Source organism: Aythya fuligula, chromosome Z, assembly GCF_009819795.1.
Source record: "Aythya fuligula isolate bAytFul2 chromosome Z, bAytFul2.pri, whole genome shotgun sequence".
NCBI lineage: Eukaryota > Metazoa > Chordata > Aves > Anseriformes > Anatidae > Aythya > Aythya fuligula.
This window is the reverse complement of record NC_045593.1, coordinates 78,302,358-78,323,260: the sequence shown is the minus strand read 5'-3', so window position 1 is coordinate 78,323,260 and position 20,903 is coordinate 78,302,358. Positions and strand designations below refer to the sequence as shown.

Below are 20,903 nucleotides of genomic sequence, written 5' to 3'. Positions count from 1 at the left end.
CTGTCTGGTATTTAGAATATATTATGTGTGACACAGAGAAGAAAAACAGGATTGTTAAAATTACTGCTCTTATTTTCTAAGTAAAATTTGGTCCTAACCTTGTAATACTATTGCAATATAGTACTTGAGCCTAGACCCTTTGTGAACAGCACTCAGCCCTGTGTGTGCACAAGAAGTGTCAAGAAGGTGGTATAGAGCCTATAAGGCCTTGGGTAAATACACAGAAAAAGCGATAATATGGATTGAAATGCTTCTATCACCTAATTTTTGGCACTTTACTCAAGAGCCAAATTGTGCTTGAAGTTTTCCTAAACTGTATGAGCTTACAACGAAGCACCCTTTTAAGAAGCCTAACTTCACTCAACTTAATCTCTCTTTCTCCACTTGGCAAAGCAAAGTGAAGGCTCTGATGTTGGCTTCTGAGGCACTTAAGTGAGTAGCTACAGATTAGGTAGTATGAATGGCCCTCAATTTACAGTAAAATACAAACCTGAAAATAGTGAGAAAAAGTTAATTCCCATACTGAATTCTTCATCAATTTTGAAGTTTGATAAAAAGGCATTTCTACCACCACTTCAATGTAAGCATCCCAGATAACATATTTTTTGTTTGTTACAAGTCAGTCTCTTAGTTTCTTAAAAGCTGATATCTGACAAAATTAACCAAAGGAAGTGCAAAGCATGCCTCATTGGTCTGAAGCAGTAAACAAAGTAGGTAGGATAATCCTTAGACACTTTGCTTCCAGGAATAGTTCTATGCTTTTTTTTTTTTTCCCCCCCAACGGACAGACAGACATGGCCTAAATGATTCCTACTCTTCTCTATCTGCAACCTTGATTCCATTCTCTGCCCAGAGTTTTCTTCCCTATAACAGTGCTGGTGAAACTGATTCCAGAACTGTGCCCTGAGCTTGAACTCGATCAGTGCATTGATCCTCCCAGAGCACTGCAATTGCTCCTTAAACCCAAATTCTTTCACTGATGTGGTTGAGAAGTCAGCCATCCCTGCACAACTGAAGCAGTGACAAACCTTGGTTACAGCATAGGATTAAATTCTGGAGAAAAATAGAGTAGGTGCAAGCAGGATTTCCTTTTATTAGCTTCTTCCCCAGAAAAGCTTCAGCACCAAACCACAACATGAAACAGCTAATGGTGTCTACAGATACAGACAATACTACTTTGTTTCATGCTTTAAGAGTCCTTTCCTCTGCAGCCAAGAAACCAACTTGAAACTGCATTCCCAGTTGTGATTTGATGTAGTTCTAAGCAGGAAATCATTTTAGCATTAGCTTTCAAAATATTTAAAATAATAGAAAACTTATTTTTAATATGTTTTCACATTTGAAAGTAATCTTAAGCTTTTTTGTTGTTGTTCCTATTTAGAATAGGAAAAAAGAAGAAAGAAACAAGCAAAGAAGGCCAGAATTTGAATAGGGAAGCTTGCTTCCTGAGTTAGGAATTAAAAACAAAGTTACAGCTTATGGAACTTATCAGTTTAATGCTAAATTGAAGTCAAAATCTAGTCATACCCTGCTTACACACACACACTCAAAAACTTAAATAAGTTTGAGAAGTAATACTTTTATTCAGCAGCATTTAAGATGCAGTACCACAGAAATAGTCCTGCTGATAGGCTTTGACAGGAACTACATGTTTGTTTCCAGTTTGACCCATAGAGAAGCTCACCTTTTTATTCAATCAGAAATATGTCAGATTTCTATTTGACTTTAACGAACCTAATAAAATATAGAACTGTACCAAGAAGATCCTTCTCATAGTTTAACAATAATTTAAGCATTTAACTGTACTTACAGAGCCATCTTTCAGATTTCTCTCATAGGAGAAGAGACACACTGCATTTTCTTCATCTCTTGAAATAGCAAAGTTGTATTTACCAGCTGATTCTTCTCCAAGTATCAATGCTTTCTTCAGTTCTTCAACATACTTTTCTCTATTCATTTCCATGTCAGAAGCCTCTCTAGAAATTTCAGCTTCAGACACTATAACAAAGAAGATTTTTAAGAAATAAATATTCATGTGTGAGCATATACATCTGTTTACATACATACACAGACATGCTCACAGACGTTAAGGGACAGACAAATATTATTCTATTCCTTCCTTGACATGTATCAGTATGTGCCATTCACTAATGAAAATGCAGCAGGAATACTGTTTTTTTCCATAAGAAGTTCTGTGCCTTTTTTTTCCTGTCTGAAAATGGTTTATTACCATTACTCCACAATTTCACTTAGAGTTATTTAGAATAGTACTAGCCTTACAATAGGAAAAAAAGAGCATAATGTTCAAACTATGATTTATTGTACCCTCTTAGTTTTCTTTGAAAGTGTGTAACCTAAACCCTAAAAGGCAGCAGGTAGGCAACTGTCTCCTCACATATTCTTAATCTACGTTCCCAAATTTGTAACTCACAACCATAAAACAAAATAAATTGTCAATTTACAAAGGGAAGATAGACCTAGAGGCAGGTGAATCTATGCTGTTTAAACACAAGACCCACTAAATGGGGGAATGTGTCTCTACTTTTTATTAGATTTAGTCTATTAAAATGTTATTCCATTCTTTTGAAAACAAAGAACATTTGAATTTGCTGCAGAACAGTCCAATTAGAGACATACTGTCCTTAAGAACCACGACTGCCTTTCCCATCAGCTTCTGATTGTGTTCATTTCTTCCTAAATCTTCTTTCCATTAACCCTTAAACTGGAAAGGCAGCTTACCAAGACTCATCTTCTCTCCATTGGAGTAACAAGAAACAGTTCTTAATTTTACCACCTAGGTCCTTGGCTATTTTCCTTCCTTTTAATTTCATTCTACAAACAATTTCCTCAATACTTTTAGAGATCCATATGTTAATTTGAATAAATAACCTTTATGTCAGAGTACAGTCTCCTGAACTGCAAAGACTCTATTAAATAAGAGAAATATGTCCACCATGTAATGCATACTTCAGTGTATAGCCTATTGATACAGTATTTTAGATTCTTTACTTGATTCACAGCACAGTTTCCTTCCTTTCTGACCAATCTTCCAAGGAAGACTACTCTAGATCGTCCTTTATCCTTACTTGCTCTTAGATATTTTTAGCATTTGCCCAGCATTTGAAAGAGTAAGATATGAAAAAGGAAATTAGTTTGTGACAGCTTGAAAACAAAAACACTTCCTTCACACAACTGCAAATGACTTTAAAAAATGCATTCTACTTAAAAACCTATTAATAACATTATTTCTTCTTTATAAAAATGCCTTTGACAATAACTTCATAGTGAGGCATAAACCTGCACATATATTGAAACTGTCCTGATGGAAACAGAGCAGCATTTCAAGAAAAAATAAGCCAGTTTAAATTGCCTCATTTTTCTTCTGTTTTCATCTAGACAGAGTAGTTAACCTCATACTACAAAGAAAGCACTACTTAACAAATCTATCCATCATTAAAGTACACCAGAGGAGTAAAGGTATAAATATTTGCTGTGAAGTTATATCCTGAAATGCTTCAGGATTTCTTAATTCTGCATCTTCAGTAATTTTAACTTAGTTCCAGAATCATAAAGAGGCTGAAGTTAGGTGTGACCTCTGGAGATTGTCTAGTCCAATCTGCTCAATGTATGATTGCCTTTACAAGCTACTCAGGACCACATCCAGTTGCATTTTGGGTATCTCCAAGGACTGACACTCCTCATCTTCTCTGGGCAAGCTATTCTGGTGCTTGGTCACCACCCTATGGCAGAAAAGTTTCAATTCCTGGTATTTTGATTTGTGCCCATTGCTTCCTATGTTGTCACTGGACAACACTGAGAGGAACCTGACTCTGTCATCTTTATTGCTTGCCATCTGGTACTGATACACACAGGATCCCCCCAGCCTTTTCTTCTCCAGGCTGCACAGTCCCAGCTCTCTCAATTTCTACTCTAACGCAGGCTCTAGTCCTTCAGCCATCTCGATGGACTTTCACTAGATTCAGTTCAGTAAGTTCAATGTTTTTCTTGTACTGGGAAGCCCAAAGCTGGTCACAGCATCACATCTCCCCAGCGCTGAGCAGAACTGAAGGACAACTGCTCTTGATATTTTCCCTCATTTTCCTTTTGCTGCTCATAGACAGAAGAAGCACTAGATAAACCTGTAGAAACATTCTCCTCTCCAGAGTCATATCCCGTAGGATTCTTTTAAAGAGATCCTAAAAAAAGGTCAAAGCCTGCTTTTCTGAACTTTAGGGTCGCAAGCCTGCCTTTTACTGTTTACTCCTCTCAGGATGCTGAACACCACCATTTAATAATCACTGCAAACAAAGGCCACCCTCAGCTTCTGAGGCCTTTTTTTTTTTTTTTTTTTTTTTTTTTTTTTTTTTTTGGGGGGGGGTGTAGAAAGGGCAGGGAGTGGGAGGGAAGAGGGGTTGGGAAGACAAGGAAGGAGATTTTTTTTTTTTTCTTTTTTAAATACCATGTTATAATATACTACAGCACTACCAATGTGAAAGATCATCTATTCACAAACACCAACTATTTGTGCACACAAAAAAAGAACTACCACCTTACTAATTAGCTTAATTACCAGGTCAGACACTACTGCACCAGTCTACTACTCTGTAAGACACAGGCTAACAGCTATAGGAAAAAGGAGGTACAGGTAGCAAACGACAGCATACTAATGTCAACACTGCAAAGAAATAAACAGCTGACACAAGGACAAAATACTCCCATCTGTGGAAAATCTAAGCCTGGAGATACACTCAGTTAAAGTGATAAATTAGCACCAGAATCAAAATCAGCTATACCCTAGGCAGTTTTCCCTAAGCAGATTCAAACGTGTTAGACCCTTCAAAAGCTAGAAAGCAAAAGCATGCAGGGGGAACTGAACTGCTTCGGAGCTGTTTGTAACAAAAGACAGATAAATAAATATTGGAATTAGGCTCAATAAATATGAGCAAGTCAGTCTTTTTAACAGTCAGATGTGAAGTAAGCCACAGCCATGCCAGTCTGAAGTTTGCCACAAAGTTCCCCATGTACTGGTACCACGCAATGCCTGAAGTTCAGTATTCGCTCCGTCTTTTTTCTTTTTAAGAGAAAATTGCAAACCTGTCACACTCATAAAGTGAAGGCCTGAACATGGCATTTTCCCAGATCTCCAACGAGACACTAAGAACAGTACAGGGGTACTGTGGGGCATGCATTAAGAATAAATCAGAAATAAATTAACCTCATAACGAGTATTCCTAAGTTAGAGAAGATGTTCCCACCATTACATTTTAAGTTGCACTATTTATATCAGAGGTTAGGAAAAACAGGTTAGGAGGCAGTGGGGTATATTATAACCGTATATCCCTAGAGATCTGTAAATTCAAGATAGATGCTCTTCCCAAAATAACGCTTCCTGAAATAGAAATTATATTTTGTTGTTTCTTACAGCAAATGTAATAGACAATCATACATAGATGTTTTTGTATACAGCCTAATACTGGCCATCTTTTGGGCACTGAAATACTCTGAGACACATAATAAATTATAAACGATTTCAATATTTAGCTTACTATCGTTTGAAGACCATGGTATTACTTATTCTACCATTATATTTTTCAAATTTGTTTCTGTAGTCTAACAAGATAAATTCAAACAGAGTGAACAGGACTGCAGCTTACTTTGTGCTAAGTTAAGGTTAAATAGCTTTATGAAAGGGAATATGAGAGAAAAGGTAGTGGGGATGCAGAAGAGAGAAAAAAAGGTAACAATATATATATATATATTTATTTATTTTTAAACCCCACAGCATGGGCAACTCAACCATCTTTTTTTCTAATGTGAAATCCCTTCCTGATTCATGAGGAGAGAGGGGCTAAGACAGAGGGCCACATATTCTACCAGCTGGTACTTGTCCTACAAACTGGTCTTTGAGTGAGATGCTGCTTTGCAAACGTTTAGCTCCAATGCCACATCACAGCCTCCCTACCGGTGCACCAAGTATGTGTGCAGCTGGCATACGGGGACAGGAACAAGAGAGAAGCCAGCATGCAGCATGGCAAACATGGAGATATCTACAGACAAGCCACTGGGAAGTCAAAACCAGCTGTGTATCAATCCTCACACATTAAGACTGACAGATAGGAACTTCAGAACCGGACTTGGTACCATCACATACACGTGTGGCAGCCAAAGCTGAAGCAGTAAATTTGCCCTCACCTCTGTACTTGCTATCAGTTCTGCCCTACCTGGTTCTAATCCAAGCCAATCATACTCAAATTCAGGAACAAGTCTAAACTCTCTCTGGATCAAGTAGAGAAAGCATTCTGTAAAATTTTAAAAATATATTTTAAGCATGAAACACCATTAGAAAAGATTACAATTGCCTACTGCATCTCATCTTTCAAAACTGAAAGCAACACTTTTTAATGTTCATATAAAAATGATACAGTACAATTACTAACAGGTAAAAAAAATAAGCCTGCATGACAGTGAAGAATTGAGTCTACAGTGTTGGTCCACATTTAACTTGTAAGGCTATCAATCCACTACAAATAGCAAGGGCAGAGTGGGAGAGAAAGGCAAGACATTTAACACCAAAACATTTGTTTTGGCTGAAGCTACAGCCAATCATTTCCTACTCCTTATTAGCTCACTTACTTCTTTTAAAGGACACTAGACATTGTTAAGGTAGAAAAGGCCGCTAGTATATCAATATTTCTCTTAAAGCAGAAATAGCACAGACAGAAACGTGGTATCCCTTGCATTATGAGGGTAAAGAGAGGCAGAAAAAGTAAGTTGGAAATCCATAAGAACAATTCTTATGGATTCCATAAGAACATATTGTTCCGTAAGAACAATTGTTCTCTTGCCTAGAACAATTCTATTAACACTGAGAAAAATTAGACAAAACAAGAAAGCCCCAAAAAACAGACATACTAGTACACTATAATTGAGCACTAGGATTTTTTTTCCCCTCTTGCTTTGCCTCTGTATTCTTTTTGCATGCTGTGTATTCCTTTCTCTTACAAAATTAGCAGAAAAACACATCAATCTGTAGGAAAACATGAAATTTATAAATGTACATATCTGCAGTTCTTTAACACAATACTGAGTGAATATATTAGATCATACTGCATATTTGTGTGCTTCTCCTCCCCTCAAGATTTTACTTTATTTTGTTATTGAAATCAGACTCCCAAAGCTTTTCATCATCACATTAAATATACAAAAAACATAAAAGACAACTCCATCAGCGACTCTCGTTCACTTCCTGGTAGATGTTGCCAAGTAAAATAATCCACAGCATGAGAAACCCAAAAGGGATTTCCCCCAGCAAGAATTTTCTGACCACTGCTTTTTCTCCTCCCAGATTTTGAAGCTGGTATCTAGGCAGTCTCAAACATGATGTAATAACTAAGAAAAAGTGATCAAAAGCAATGGTGAGAGTATGAAGAGACAGATCTCTGCAGCAGATGCACAAGAATTTCAATTCCCAATGAAGTTACTAAAAAGACTATGAATTTCATATGAATTCCGGATAAATGGACCAGATTCTTGCAAAAGAAATAAAAGCTCTCTCCTTTGGATGAGTACCCAATGTTAATGCTAAACTGTTTTTCTTTCTCCTTTCTTTAATAGCATGAGGTCATCTTGCTTTCACTGGTCCTCCATTCTGGAAAACTATCATCCAGCAATTCTGCCAGATGCAGGAAATTTACAAAATTAGAACTGTTTACATACTTTTTCTACACTTTTTTTCTGTTAAAGTAACACAAGGTTTCACTTACAAAAATAACAGATTTTATGAATTAGCTTTTTGTGAATTTTAAGGTATTTATTTTGAACTTTAAAACTTCCCTTGATACAAGAACAACCACAAAAGCTTTTAAAAAGAAATACTGGGATACCCAGTTAAATATTTATCAATGTTAACACATTTTCTATTATTTTGAAAATACATACTTTGACAATCTGACTGTGAAATCAAAAAAAAAAAAAAACAACAAAAACTTTCACATCAGGCTACAGGGAGCCAGTACTTGAATATATATATTTGGCTTATGCAGGAACCACTATTTTATAGAATGTATTATTTATAGAATGTTCTAAATGGGAAAGGGAATGTGAAAGAGCAGATTTTACACATGCACACACACATTTTAAGTTAGTCTTGTTTCCTAGGTTTGAAAGAAAAAATAAAGAAAATAAAGTTGTATTCGACAGAAAGCTACTGAACGATTAAGGTTCTTACAATACACAAGACAACAGACAAAACACTATAAAATGGCTGCCCTATTTGAAATTTTGGCTTAAGTTAGTACCAGGGAGAAACAACTTCTGGGCAGCAAAAAGGAAGGAAGGAACTACACAGTTATCTGTTCTTATAATTTAGAAAAAGAGTCAGGCAAATGTTTTTGCCTGTATTACACTGTAAAATATATCATTGTCTCCTCCCTCTGAAACATTTCTGCTGCTGAGAGAAGTGCTTTGGACCAAGTATCTGACATCTAAAGGAACACACAAATCTTTCCTTCTTTCACAAGACATGAATGAGACAAACATGCATATATGAAGAAACCCACTTTATTATCCAGATTTCTGTGTGGGGAAAAAATGCCACAGGCTATTTTTTTTTTCTATTAATTTATCCCTAGGGGGGAAAAAAAAATTCTGTCCCCTATTTTTCTCAAAAATTCACAAGAGCACCAAGTACAACTACCTTTAGTTATTAATACCTTATCAAACCTTTAAAAAAAAAAATCAATTAAACGTTTCATGAATTATAATTTGCAAACACTACTTGCATTAACCATTGTTCAAGAATCTGAAGAACACACATATATGGTACTGCAATATCACAGCAAGAAAACCATCAAGCAAGAACAAACTGCTGCATAGCCATATGCTAATGAATTACTATTACTTTAGACATACGAAGTTTCCAGATTTCGAAGATATCTGAACACATCCCAGAAAATCATTAATCTACCTCCTCCATCAGTGAGGATAGGTAATATTAATAAAATATTTTTGCTGCAAGTTGTGGGTCACAGTCTAAAAACTACTTAAAAATAGTAATGAAGAACAGCAACAATTTAAAACACTTTTTTCTTTCCATTATTACCTGTCCCAGTCCATGCACATTCACCATCAGTGAGTGTTATACCAAAGCCGGTGCCTAAATCTTTTTCCCATGATACTTGTAGAAAATACACTGCTTCTGGATCAGAAACTGGATGAATTCTGTTCAAAGTTTTCTCCATTTCCTAGTCACCTGTTGTGGAAATAAAATAATCTTGTTATAATCATTAACATATTTTCAGAGATGCTTAGCAGTTTTACGTAACCGGCTTTGAAGAAAAAGAAAGGTAGACTTACAAGCATTCTTAGAATGGCATTTCACTTTCCTACACAAATTCAGTTTTTTAGATAAGATTATATTTCCAAATAGAAAACTGGATTAAAATAATTAAGATGTAAATAGCAGTGCCAACAATCAAACATATCTGAATAGTCCCCAGTTGTGAAACCGCGTGTCAGTCAGGAAGCTGGGGAATGTAAAGCTGTCATACACAAGCACTTCCTCATGTTACCTCACTGTTTACTATCACCCAACACACAGCACATGGAATATAATTAAAAACTATCACGATGCAGGTGAAAGACTGTTACTTGCAAGAATGCTATTCAGCTCTGCTGCAAAACATCTACTGCAGGAAATGCCAGCAACAACTAAAGAAATTATATTCAAAAACAAATGCCGCAGAGAAACAAGTTTATGATGCTAATTTTTTTTTTTGCTTTATTTTTTTTTGCTTTATTTTTTATTTTTTTTGCTCAGTATCAAAGCAACTGCACAACCTGCAGCTGACATAATACCTTCCAAAGAATCTATTTATAGATCTATTTAAACATCTATTTATATATATCCCAGTCTAACAATAATGAATGCCATGGTACTCAAGGTCTTTATAACTGCATTGGGCAATTTGCTCCACAGAATAATGAAGAAACAGCCAATTCTAAAGTTAAAGTTGACTCATAGTATTTACATTGAGAATGCTTCATGCTGTCCAGTACTTGAAGAGCTTTTTTGGGGCTATTAAATTGTATGGTGCTTTTTTTTTTTTCCTAAAAAAAAAAAAAAAAAAAAAAAAAAAAAGAAGTGAATGAAAAAGTATGTGCTTATGCACACACACAAAAGCATGTATTGATAAGGGTAAGAAAAATGTAACCGAGGCATTTAAACCACATGCAATGAGTACACCTGCTCAGGCAGGTGTACGGTATTAAAAGCTCTATCTAGTTTTCCATCTGACACGTAGCAGTAAGTAATCAAGATCAGCCTCAGTTCAGGCCCTGAGGGGACACTTTTCTTCCAGCAGTTCTGGTGAGGAGCTCCTGGCTTACAGATATTGAAGCAAATCTAGATGCAAGATGCAGAATGAACTACCACTAGCCTCCCCAAAAGTTGGTATTTTCACGTCAGGAGGATCAATTTTAACTGAGTTGCCTGCAGTATCTGACCTCTGTTCAGTTACATTTAAGAAATGCCTTTCTCTTGTCCAGACAGTGCACAGAATTCAAAAGCTGCAAAATACATGAATCTATGAGTTGTTTTTCAAGCATAAAGCTGCATTAGCAGTTAGATAACTACTATATTGTAACAATAAAAGTCTACTATAAATATCAACAAGGTTAATGCAATAACAAATTAGCTACTTCTGATGGCTAATATCACAGTACAGGTCAATTTAGACTAACAAATCGCATTTCTAAACAATGAAAGGATCATCAGGTACAGTGTCTGCTGTAAATTGCAGGATGAATTTTGGTTAAACAAGTCACTAGGTATTTCTAGCACTATGGACTACACATTACATTTTCATAATTAATTTAACAAAGAGCTAACTTCATTTTTCAGCTTAAAACTTAAGTTTAACTTCAGTTTAGAATGTATTTCAAAAGACTTTAGAATTAAAAAGACAAAGTAGGAGTAGGAGATAAATCACTTACATATATAGCTAAGCAGCATAAACCCTCTCCAACAACAGCAAGAGGGATGACTTTACGTCCATAAAACAGCAGCATTCATACTACTACAGATGCCACACTCAGAGTTTATATTCACAGAAAGAGTGCCAGAAACTAAAGGGTTACTTAATTTTTCAATATCGCTTTTAAGTCCAAAAAAAATATGTTTGAACACTGGTCATTTCTGAAAGTGTACAGTACATCTGTGCAGCTGTAAACAAGAACAGAAAATGGTATATTTGGGGCACAGAGGCCTGGAACAAGGCCTCTTGAATTACTGTTTATGGAATGAAAGTAATTTTAAAGATTTGTAGTGCACCAATTGCCTGAGTATGGGTCAATAAAGAATACATGACACGAAGCACAAGTAAGGTGTGTAGTATATTTAAGCATACAGACATGTATTCTCCTTTGCCTGCCAGATTCTCTTTCCTTTTTTTTTCCTTGTTCTGGAATGATACTGAGCCTCATATAAAATATTTTGATAAAAATCCCTCTCCAAAAGACACTCCTTATAAAAAGACTTGAATTGCTTGTTAATTAAAAGCTGTGAAACAGTTGCATGCAACCCAGAGAGAAAACATACAACATACTAATGTAAATATATAGCTTAACGGGGAGTTTTTGTTTGTTGCATTTGATTCTTATCACAAAGCAGAGCAGCATTCAGTGAAAACCACCTGCACCAGAGGCTTTTTTTTTTCCCTTTAATGTAGGCTGTAACAGAAAGCAAAGAGAGATGGATTTGCTATTTATATGATGATAAAGAGGATGAAGTGCCAGTCCTCTGTGAGGAAAAGTGAAGAGTTGATCATTAAAAAGAATTTTTGTTGTTTTAGAAGATGCTCTAACAAGGTCTCCAAGGCCTGAAACAAAACCCATATGATATCATCATCGTATGCTTCCCACGCATCCATCTTTACATGCCAGTATTTCACACGAGCAGTGTGGAACAGCTAGAAGTTAAGATCTTTGTTAGACATCATTCTTAAGAGAGTTGTTACCAGAGTAAGGGATAAGCACATTAGCAGAACTGAGAAAGCTTCCACATTATTTGTCTACCTGTGGTGCAACACTACTTAAGTAAAAACCAACGTCCTGAGGAGATGCAGTGCAGAAGAACGCTCTGCATTTTATAACAAAGTGCAAAGTAGAGTTGACAAGCGAGCATAAAACAAAAAATACTGCCCTTTCCTCCCAGCTTTCATCTCCTCCGTTATGCTCACCAACCTTCCCAGATGCATATTGGCTATGTTTAGAGGCTGCCTTACAAAGCAGAGCTCAGTCTTGTTTGTGATCTCCAAACACTCTACTCTCCAAGCCCATCACCAGAAGCTCAAGGATTTCTTGGCAGTTTACTCTGGTTATTTACTCCTCTCCAAAAGGAGCAAATGTTCATAAACATTAGTCAGACCAACATGGCACACACAAACATCACTGTGAGCAAAAATACTGTACCTTACTACCTATTTTTGAAAAATCGTTTGTAAAAAAAAAAAAAAAAAAAAAAAAAAAGCAAAGAAAAAAAACTCTTCCCCAAATATCCTAAAAACATAACTCCTCCATAGTGTATGGTGTAGTGTGCAGTAAACCAATAAACCACAAACAGCTAAAGTGTGAGCAAAAAAATAGGTAAGGACTTATCTAACCAACCAGTAGTGAGAAACTACTACTAATGAAAGGGAAAAAAAAAAGAGGTGGAAAGGAAATCAAAGCAACTTCCTTATTCACTTACTACAAGCTGAAAGCATGCATTTCACTCACCCTAAAGGCAACGCTGAGTAACGTACAGTGGAGTATTACTGAAATAAGTGTGGCAGGAGAAGGAATTAGAAAATCCTTCTTGGATCCCTGAAGTCAACCACATATTCATGGGATTCATAAAACATTTTGTTCAATGCCTTTTAGAGAGATACATCAATCTATACATCAGGAACTGAAGTCAATTAAAATACCCTCTTTCTAAGACATCTCTCTCCCATCTTCACCTGCCCTCTGACTGTATTTTCTCATCACGCCCTCAGCTTTCAATATGTCAAGTACACGTGACTCTTCACAGATCAAGGACTTGATTGTGAAGGGTGCCCGTGTCCCTACTGGAGTTTCTGTACCAGGGTGTCCCTTGGGGTGAATGCTGAGGGGCACAAGATAAGCAGACTTGATGAAGAAGATTCTTCTATTCCCCGGCCCCAAATTAATAGTCAGGAAAAAAAAATGTTAACCATGTTGTAAACATTTGGCTGCCAATTAGCACCCTCAAGGAATGCAAAAGAAAGTACACCTTTGAGAACTCTAAGTCTATCTTTGTTTTGTCCAACAATCGAGAAGAAGATGGGAGAACTCAGTTCCATGGGAGAAGATGTTGTATATACACAAACTGGAGGCTACTATAGGATCAAGGCTGAACATGGTGATGTCTCCCATTGTTACTGTAGACATTATCTTCCAAACCCTAAACGTCGATTGTAGAAATAATTAAAGACTAAAAGTAATTTCAAAGTGATATATAGATATGTTTTTTAAAAAGTTATTTAATACGATAATTCATTGTCCTAACCACTACACATGCAAAATTCAAAGAGTCCGACATGTGCTTACCTAAGAATTTACCTTTATACATTGAAAATTCAGTCCCAGTAAAAACACTATTTGAGTCTTTTTTTTAATTATTACTATTTTTAAAGGAATGCCAAAGTATTCCTCTGTTGTGTCTATTGTCTCAAATGTACTACACATACAACTGGAGAATAAACACAACAAAACATATCACAGCTGTTTGAGATGCTCTGGGCCAGACACTCATCCAGGACACAGTAACTGCAGATGTACTGACGAAGGGGTCTGAAAAATCCACCCCAACCTGGGATCTGGCCTTCCACGGAAGCTGGTCACACACACTTGCAGAAACTGCTACTGCTTTTTCAGACTTTACCAACACCTCTACCAAAGTGATATTTTTCAGTATGACAGACAGCCAAAATACCAAGATGGATGAGGGAGAACTGAAACGCTCAAGTTTCACTTTCACATCTTTGCCAGGAAAGGTAGGGACATAGATATGAATTGTATTAATGCTCAAACCTGTTAAAAGAGTCACCTAAATTTTGGCACTCTCACTGTTCAACAGTCCAGTCGCTAGTGAAGCTTATCAAAAACCATGGAATAAAAAACAGACTACTTTTATAGCTATCCATCAACTTAAATTACTGAATTCAGGTGCACATAATAGCACTCTAAAAAGCACCTAGGAGTCAATTAGAACAGAGAAGTACCTTGGAGTGCCTTTCAAGATTCAGCAGTACTGTCTGTGTAGGCTCTTTCCAATTCAATGTCTCAATAAAATGAGAGCAGTCAGTACTTCTTTCCTCCCTTGATTACTATAAAGAAAAGCTTCAGAGAAACTGATTGATTAGGGCCATAAGAAAGCCAGTATTTTCCTCCTTAAGGGCACAGTAGGTCACACTACATATCAGCACCTCACCATGGCAGAGCCAAGGATCTGAGGCAAGCTTGCAGGTGGGAAGAGCAGAGTACCACCCCAAATTAGTAAATCAGAGGCTTTATTGAGGCCTTCGAACAGTTGAGGATTGAGCTGTTTATCTTAAGCACTTTGTCCCTTCGGTCTTTGGCTTCCAATGATCTATATTAGTCAATGTTTCTTTCTAAGGAGAAATCAGCTGTTGGCTGGTTTGCAATTGACTGGAGCCTACTCTCCGAACAAATAGAGTACACAGTTGCATCTGAATAAACAAGACACTTTTAAAATTGGTTTACAAAGAATTTTATATGTTGTTTTGGATAGCACTAGGCATAGACTAAAAGCCAAATCTTTTAGGCTGCTCCAACACAGCATCATTGATAATATTTTGAGCTTCAGCACTTTATTTTTCCTCCATGCAGACTAATGGCTTTTCTTCAAATTGCTTCGGCTGCAGGTGTTTCAAACTTTAGCAGCTATGCATGGAAGGCTACTTACAGATCAGAAAGAGCTACTATATCTTTCTAATGGAGCAATTAACTTAAGTGCTTTCTTGTTGAGAAAAATAGGGTGCTATCTACCCTGACTTCAGAATAGAAGACCAGCACAAACAGCACACTGCTATTAAGTCTATAATTCGATCCCTTCTTCCATTGGCTTGACCACAACACACACTACAAATCTGAATGAAATAATCAGTAGAAAGTGCATGGTTAACCTAGTCAGAGAACAGGTACTATTCACAAAACATTGTCTGTATTTATAAGTGGATTAGTTGAGATTTAGAGCAGTCAGAAAAAAGAAAAAAAAAAAAAAAAGAAAAAAAAAAAAACACACACACAGATTACCTTTAAAGATTAAACCTAGTTATTACCACATTTCCTAGCCGAAGGCAATAAGATAATGTATGAAATATGTCTCTAGAAATATTCATAAATACAGACAAGTTGATTTTCTCTCATGTTAATTTAAAATTCCATTAGCTCCAATGCTTTAAGAGGAAGAGTATTAAAATATCTGACAAAAACCTCAGTTAATCTAAGATCTACTATCCACCTAATAAGGACTTCCTCTTTTTTCTTTTCAGAGGAACATGTCTGGGCCAAGAAGCATAAAAAAAAAAAAAAAAAAAAAAGAATATGGCAAACTTCCTATCATGTCTCACAATGAGACTCCCGTTCTCCTGGCCGTAATATTTGTTTGGCACTGCAGAAAGGTTCGCTAATAAATCTTCAGCTGCAACTTAGAGATACCTTTGTAGACCAAAGAAGATAAAAATTTTGAAAGAGCTCTTTTTCTAATAAATTTTAGCGGCCTAACATATTTTCACATGACATGTAACACAAATTGTTTCTAGTTGTTCCTTTGTTTAACATTGTTACACGAGGTTCACAATTTTGTCAATAATGTATCTTTGTCTTGCGGACAAAAGAAATGAATAAAAAATTGGCACCGGATTTAAAGAAGAAACTGAATGACTTAATAACTTCAGGAAGACGGGTTAATGGCCCATCTTAAAAATGCAGTGCTACATGACATTTGATCAAGAGACTGACTTCAAGAAAGCTGCGATCAGTATTTGGTCCTCAAAGGACCCAACTGCAGAAGCAGAACTCACATGGCTAACATTCGCACTGCTTGTTTCCCACTGTTCTGTGGCAGCCACAGAAGTATTGGAAACATGTACATACTCATTGTACAACTGTCAAAAAAAAAAAAAAAATAAACAGCTTTTTAGCTTGTCAGACTCCATAGGCCAATAGGATATGCAAGATTTGCCACAAAAGATCTGGAATCTACGATAAGGAACAACCCTTGTCAGACTTACTTACTACAGTCACCAGTTGAAAAATGAGGAGAAACAGAAGGAAGCAGACAGTCAACAACCTTTATAGTAGGAATCTTACTAACAAGCTTTGATCTTAATTGTAGCCTGGAGGCAAAGCCCACCCTGGTGTCTTTCATCCCCTTGAAGTCTCATGACTAACCCACTACCAACTCCAGGCTTCCAGGCTTGCCAAGCTCACTTGTAAGCATCTGTATTAGGAGGCAGTTTAAGCTACAAGGTTTAAAAAAAGGCCTTAATTTATTAAAATAAATACCCATGTGGGAAACTATACCAGTATGTACTAGCAAATAATGGAGTAACTTGATATATTTCCAAAAAGAACAAACCTTTCTTTTTCACACTTCTCCAGGAATTCTTCCAAACCTTGTGCTTGGAATGGTTTGATGGCTTGCACACTGTCAAATTCTAACTTTCCAAAACTCATATCTGAAAAATCCTAGTTTCTTTAAATAAATCAGTATATACTGACTGAATGTTACCAAGATATCACATAAATTAAAACAAAACAAAACAAAACAAACAAACAAAAAAACACAAAACCACACATATGATGATGATAATAAAATTTAATCACACAATTGAAAACTCTACCAGTGAAAAAGTTAATTTTAGTACTAAGTTACTGAAGAGCATGTGCAGAACTGAGCAAGGATCAAAGAACAAGACCAGACCAGATTCAAGTAGGATGGAGAGTCAGCAGGCATGCCCAAGAGACCCAGACTCCCCACCTCTGTTGCCTCTGGGAGATGCAACTTCAAAAAATATTTCATGACTCTTAGCTTGGCAGAAGGTCATGCTGGCTCTCTGAGGCCCTGCTATAGCCAATGGTGGCATGACGCCATACCTATTTAGCCTAAGGTTACAGTTTTCAAGGGATCACAATTTATTAAGACAGAAAATTTGCTTTCTCAAAAAAAAAAAAAAAAAAAAAAAAAAAAAAAATTAAATATGTGTAACAATTCCCTCATAATCTGAACAGCAAGCATTACGAACTTTACATTTTGAAGATAAAAATAGAAAAAGGAAAAAAAAAAATCTGTACATGCTTACAATATACAACTTTTCAGCCTGCTGGTAATACAGTATATGATCAGCAACAGCAGAGAGCCAGGAATTCCTGGCATCTTAGTCAATTTCCAAAACCATCTCTGCAGTTTTCCATAACTTAGTATTATCCATTTGAGAACACTGAAGCTGAAGGGAACAAAAAGAAAAAAAAAAAAAAAAAAAGACAAGCATGTTCAATCCACCCTTCGCCTATCCAAAAAAACTCAGATACATGTGCCTTTTTGATGTATGTTTGGATACCCTGGTAGACTGGTTGAGGTATCATCTGTTTCCCAAAACACTGCCTTCTCTTGGATTAAGAATTATCAGGATATTCAACACAGCAAACAAATCTGTCCTACAGACTTTTTTTTCTGTCCCCAGATACACGTTCTATTACGATCTTACTCAGTCTGATGTGTTTCTGTAAATCTTTGACTTGGTATCACTAAATGGTCTTACAATTTTATTTTATTTTTTAATTTGAAATAAAGTTATATTAATTCAGTCCTGTTGAATCCACAACTTCTCCACAGGCAAGCATAACAAACCTCACTCAAGGATAAATGAAGTAAAGAGATCAGCATCAGCCACATATTGATGCATATATTTCTATATCTGAGTGGGCTTTCTGAAGAGCTTGGAAAAATTGAGCCAGGAACCAAGAAAAACAAGTTTGACCAAATGTAGCCACTTCGGGTATAAATATGAAGGCTTACATATACTCCTCGCCCCCCAGCTCTACACCCAAGACTTTCCAAAGAGATGGATTATTTTAATTTCACGTCCCTGTCACATTAGTAATAAAAAATAGGCCTAGACTCCAAATTGCTTTATCTTGCTAAACACTTTCCTAAGGCATTCTCTTTGAAGAAAATTCCTGTGTTACCCTGTCTTCACTTAACAGGAGCTTTATTATGTTTTTCTTTCCATTTTCTATTTATCAACTGGAATAGGCAACATTGATCTCCTTGAAAACAAAGAGCTCACACCACTTCAGTTTATTAATTTAAACATTGTAATTCATTTTTCTTCGTGTGGCCCCCGCATAAAAATAATTCACAAGACATTCTCAGTGAACTTTCAATGCACTTAAATTTCAATTCTGCGCCTCTTTGTTCAGTCATAGTAATTCCTTTGCATTGAAAATGAACGCCTTTTGTGACAGATTAGGTTAAGCAATCAGAGTTGAGGCAAAGAGACATCAATCCATATGGAACGTTAATTTCAGCTGGTTCCACAGATGGGCACAGGTTCACCTTCGGTTCTTTAATCTGCTTTGAATGCCAGTTCATGAGATTTAACACATTGCTAATGCATCAGACACCGTCCCCCACCATACAGCACCTTCAAAAGAGGTAAAGAAACACAGAAAATCATGGCACCTGGTTAGGTTAGGTTTTGTGATGACGCACATTGAACAAACCAAAACAAGAGGGAAACGCCAATCCCTCCTAAGAACTGAAAGGACAGTATATTAGCAAGGAAGGTGTCCAGCGTACAAGTCCTGTAACCTCAGAAGTCTGAGCTAATGAACAGCTTTCTTTAAATTAAAAACAAATAAATAAAGACACCTCCACTAAACTGACAGCAAATTCAGTGGCCATTGACTCTGACCTAAAAAAGAAAAAAAAAAAATCACTCAGACCTATCAGCACATATTCTGTCATCACTAAATCTACAGACTGCATTTAGAAAGGAACAAAGGCACAAAGAATTTCACAACAAGAGTCAGCTTAAAGTCCTATGAATAGAAATATGAAGCTTTTAGGAGATATCTACTCATTGTCTATCTAGGTAGTTTTCTTGACAGTTTCATATGGTGAGGTCTTTTTCCTTAACATTGGGCAGGCAAAAAAAAAAAAAAAAATCTCTAAAAATTAAACCCAAAACACTTGATGCCGCGCAGGGGGTCTACTTCAGGAAGACAGCTCTTCAATATTAGTTTCCCTTCACAACTACTACAGAACAGTAGCTTGCACTGCAGTTAAAAAGAATTTGCAGACTAATATGAGGACACAGCAGGGGCACACCAGTGGAAAAATGCTATTGGGATTTGAACAGAGAAAGCACTTAGGTACCTACTAAGAAAACATAGCACAAAAGCGCTTTGATATTCCAGCAGGTAAACAGTTTTGAGGTTTTAATGTATAAATTATTACAAAACAAATGTGGTGCATCGGTGTCTAGGATCGAAAACTGATGTTTTATGACAATAAGTATTGCATTCCCATAAAAATTAAACGAATTTATAGAATGATGACAAAAGTTACTGGGAATAAAAATTAAAGCAGAAAATACAAACATTGCACATCGGGTCACACTTCACCTTCCATTGCTGGGCTTCCTGGTTCCCAACTGCAAAAGGTAAACAGGACTGCTATGGCACAGCAGTATCCTAAATGAAACAGTGAAAAAATACAATATATCTAAACACATGTCCTTACACTAGCATATGAAAACCCAGCCCTTTGCACAGAAGAATTAATTCTTGACAACCGCAACAGATTGTTTCAGTATATTTTGAGATACAGTATCCCCACTGTATTTTCTCCCCTTTCATACAGTTGTTCATACTACTTTGGTACTTGACAATGCAAAACATTGAATTTAGAGTATAAACTAAAAAATGCCTTCAAGAAGAGAAAACACATCTATTTTTAGGACAGTTAAAGTTAATAAAACAAATCCCTAGCACAGACAAGAATGACTGTAAATTGCAAAGCTCCATTTTCAGCTATATACTTCCCTGATTTAGTCAGGAGGAAAAAACCTTCTGATATTTCCTTCAGGAAGCTATGAAAGGTACACCAAGTAGTACCTATTGCCATGACACACACACAGGATTGCTAGCTCCTTGTCTCTTATTTCAAAAAATAAAAAATAAATAAAAAAATATTATCCTCTACCATACCAATGCCTACCTTCCACTGAAATTAACATTTCTGTCCAACCTCTGTGATGCCTATGGCCACTGTGTGCTGTACTCTGACTTAATTCCAGCATTAGGTTTCACAGCTGGTGAAATTTAATGTAAGCCCACACAATACAGTTTGCTGCCTCCAACTACTATCTAAGCTTCCCTCATTTGCTCAGTCAACACAAATCTCTCCTGAGGTTTTTATGAAGTTTCCACCATAAGCTTGACACAGCTGACTGCATTTGGAAAGCCCCATGGTTGCTCTTTCCTGTCCAGCTACTGTGCTGAAAAGGGTGGCCTCTGAGATCCTTTTGTAGACCTGCAAACAAACAATCCCTTTCATAATCACTTGACTCATCTGTAAAAACAAATGCAGCCTGTGATAGGATATATAGCCTCACTCTTCCTCTAATGGCATTAATTTTTCCATCCCAAGATAGCAAGTAATTTGGCTGATCTCTAGATCAAGAACACAAATGTTCTCAGTCTCTGCACTCTTAAAATCACATAAGATTAGTATCTCCTTTTTTTTTACTTATTTTACAATCTCTGCTCTATCTGTGGGCTCCGTAAGAGGACACCCCTACCCACAAGGCCAG

At 36.5% G+C, this 20,903-nt stretch overlaps 1 protein-coding gene across 1 annotated transcript in view; it reads right to left on the bottom strand.

Moving 5' to 3' along the window:
- The window catches only part of XRCC4 (X-ray repair cross complementing 4), a 186,323-nt gene that overhangs the window by 159,831 nt on the left and 5,589 nt on the right, over positions 1–20,903 (bottom strand). Inside the window, exons 2-3 of the mRNA XM_032205917.1 lie at positions 9,101–9,250; positions 1,811–1,998 (exon numbers count right to left, since the gene is read on the bottom strand). Coding sequence (XP_032061808.1) covers positions 1,811–1,998; positions 9,101–9,239 — 327 coding nt within the window. The 5' untranslated portion in view covers positions 9,240–9,250. The remainder of the gene's footprint in view (positions 1–1,810; positions 1,999–9,100; positions 9,251–20,903) is intronic.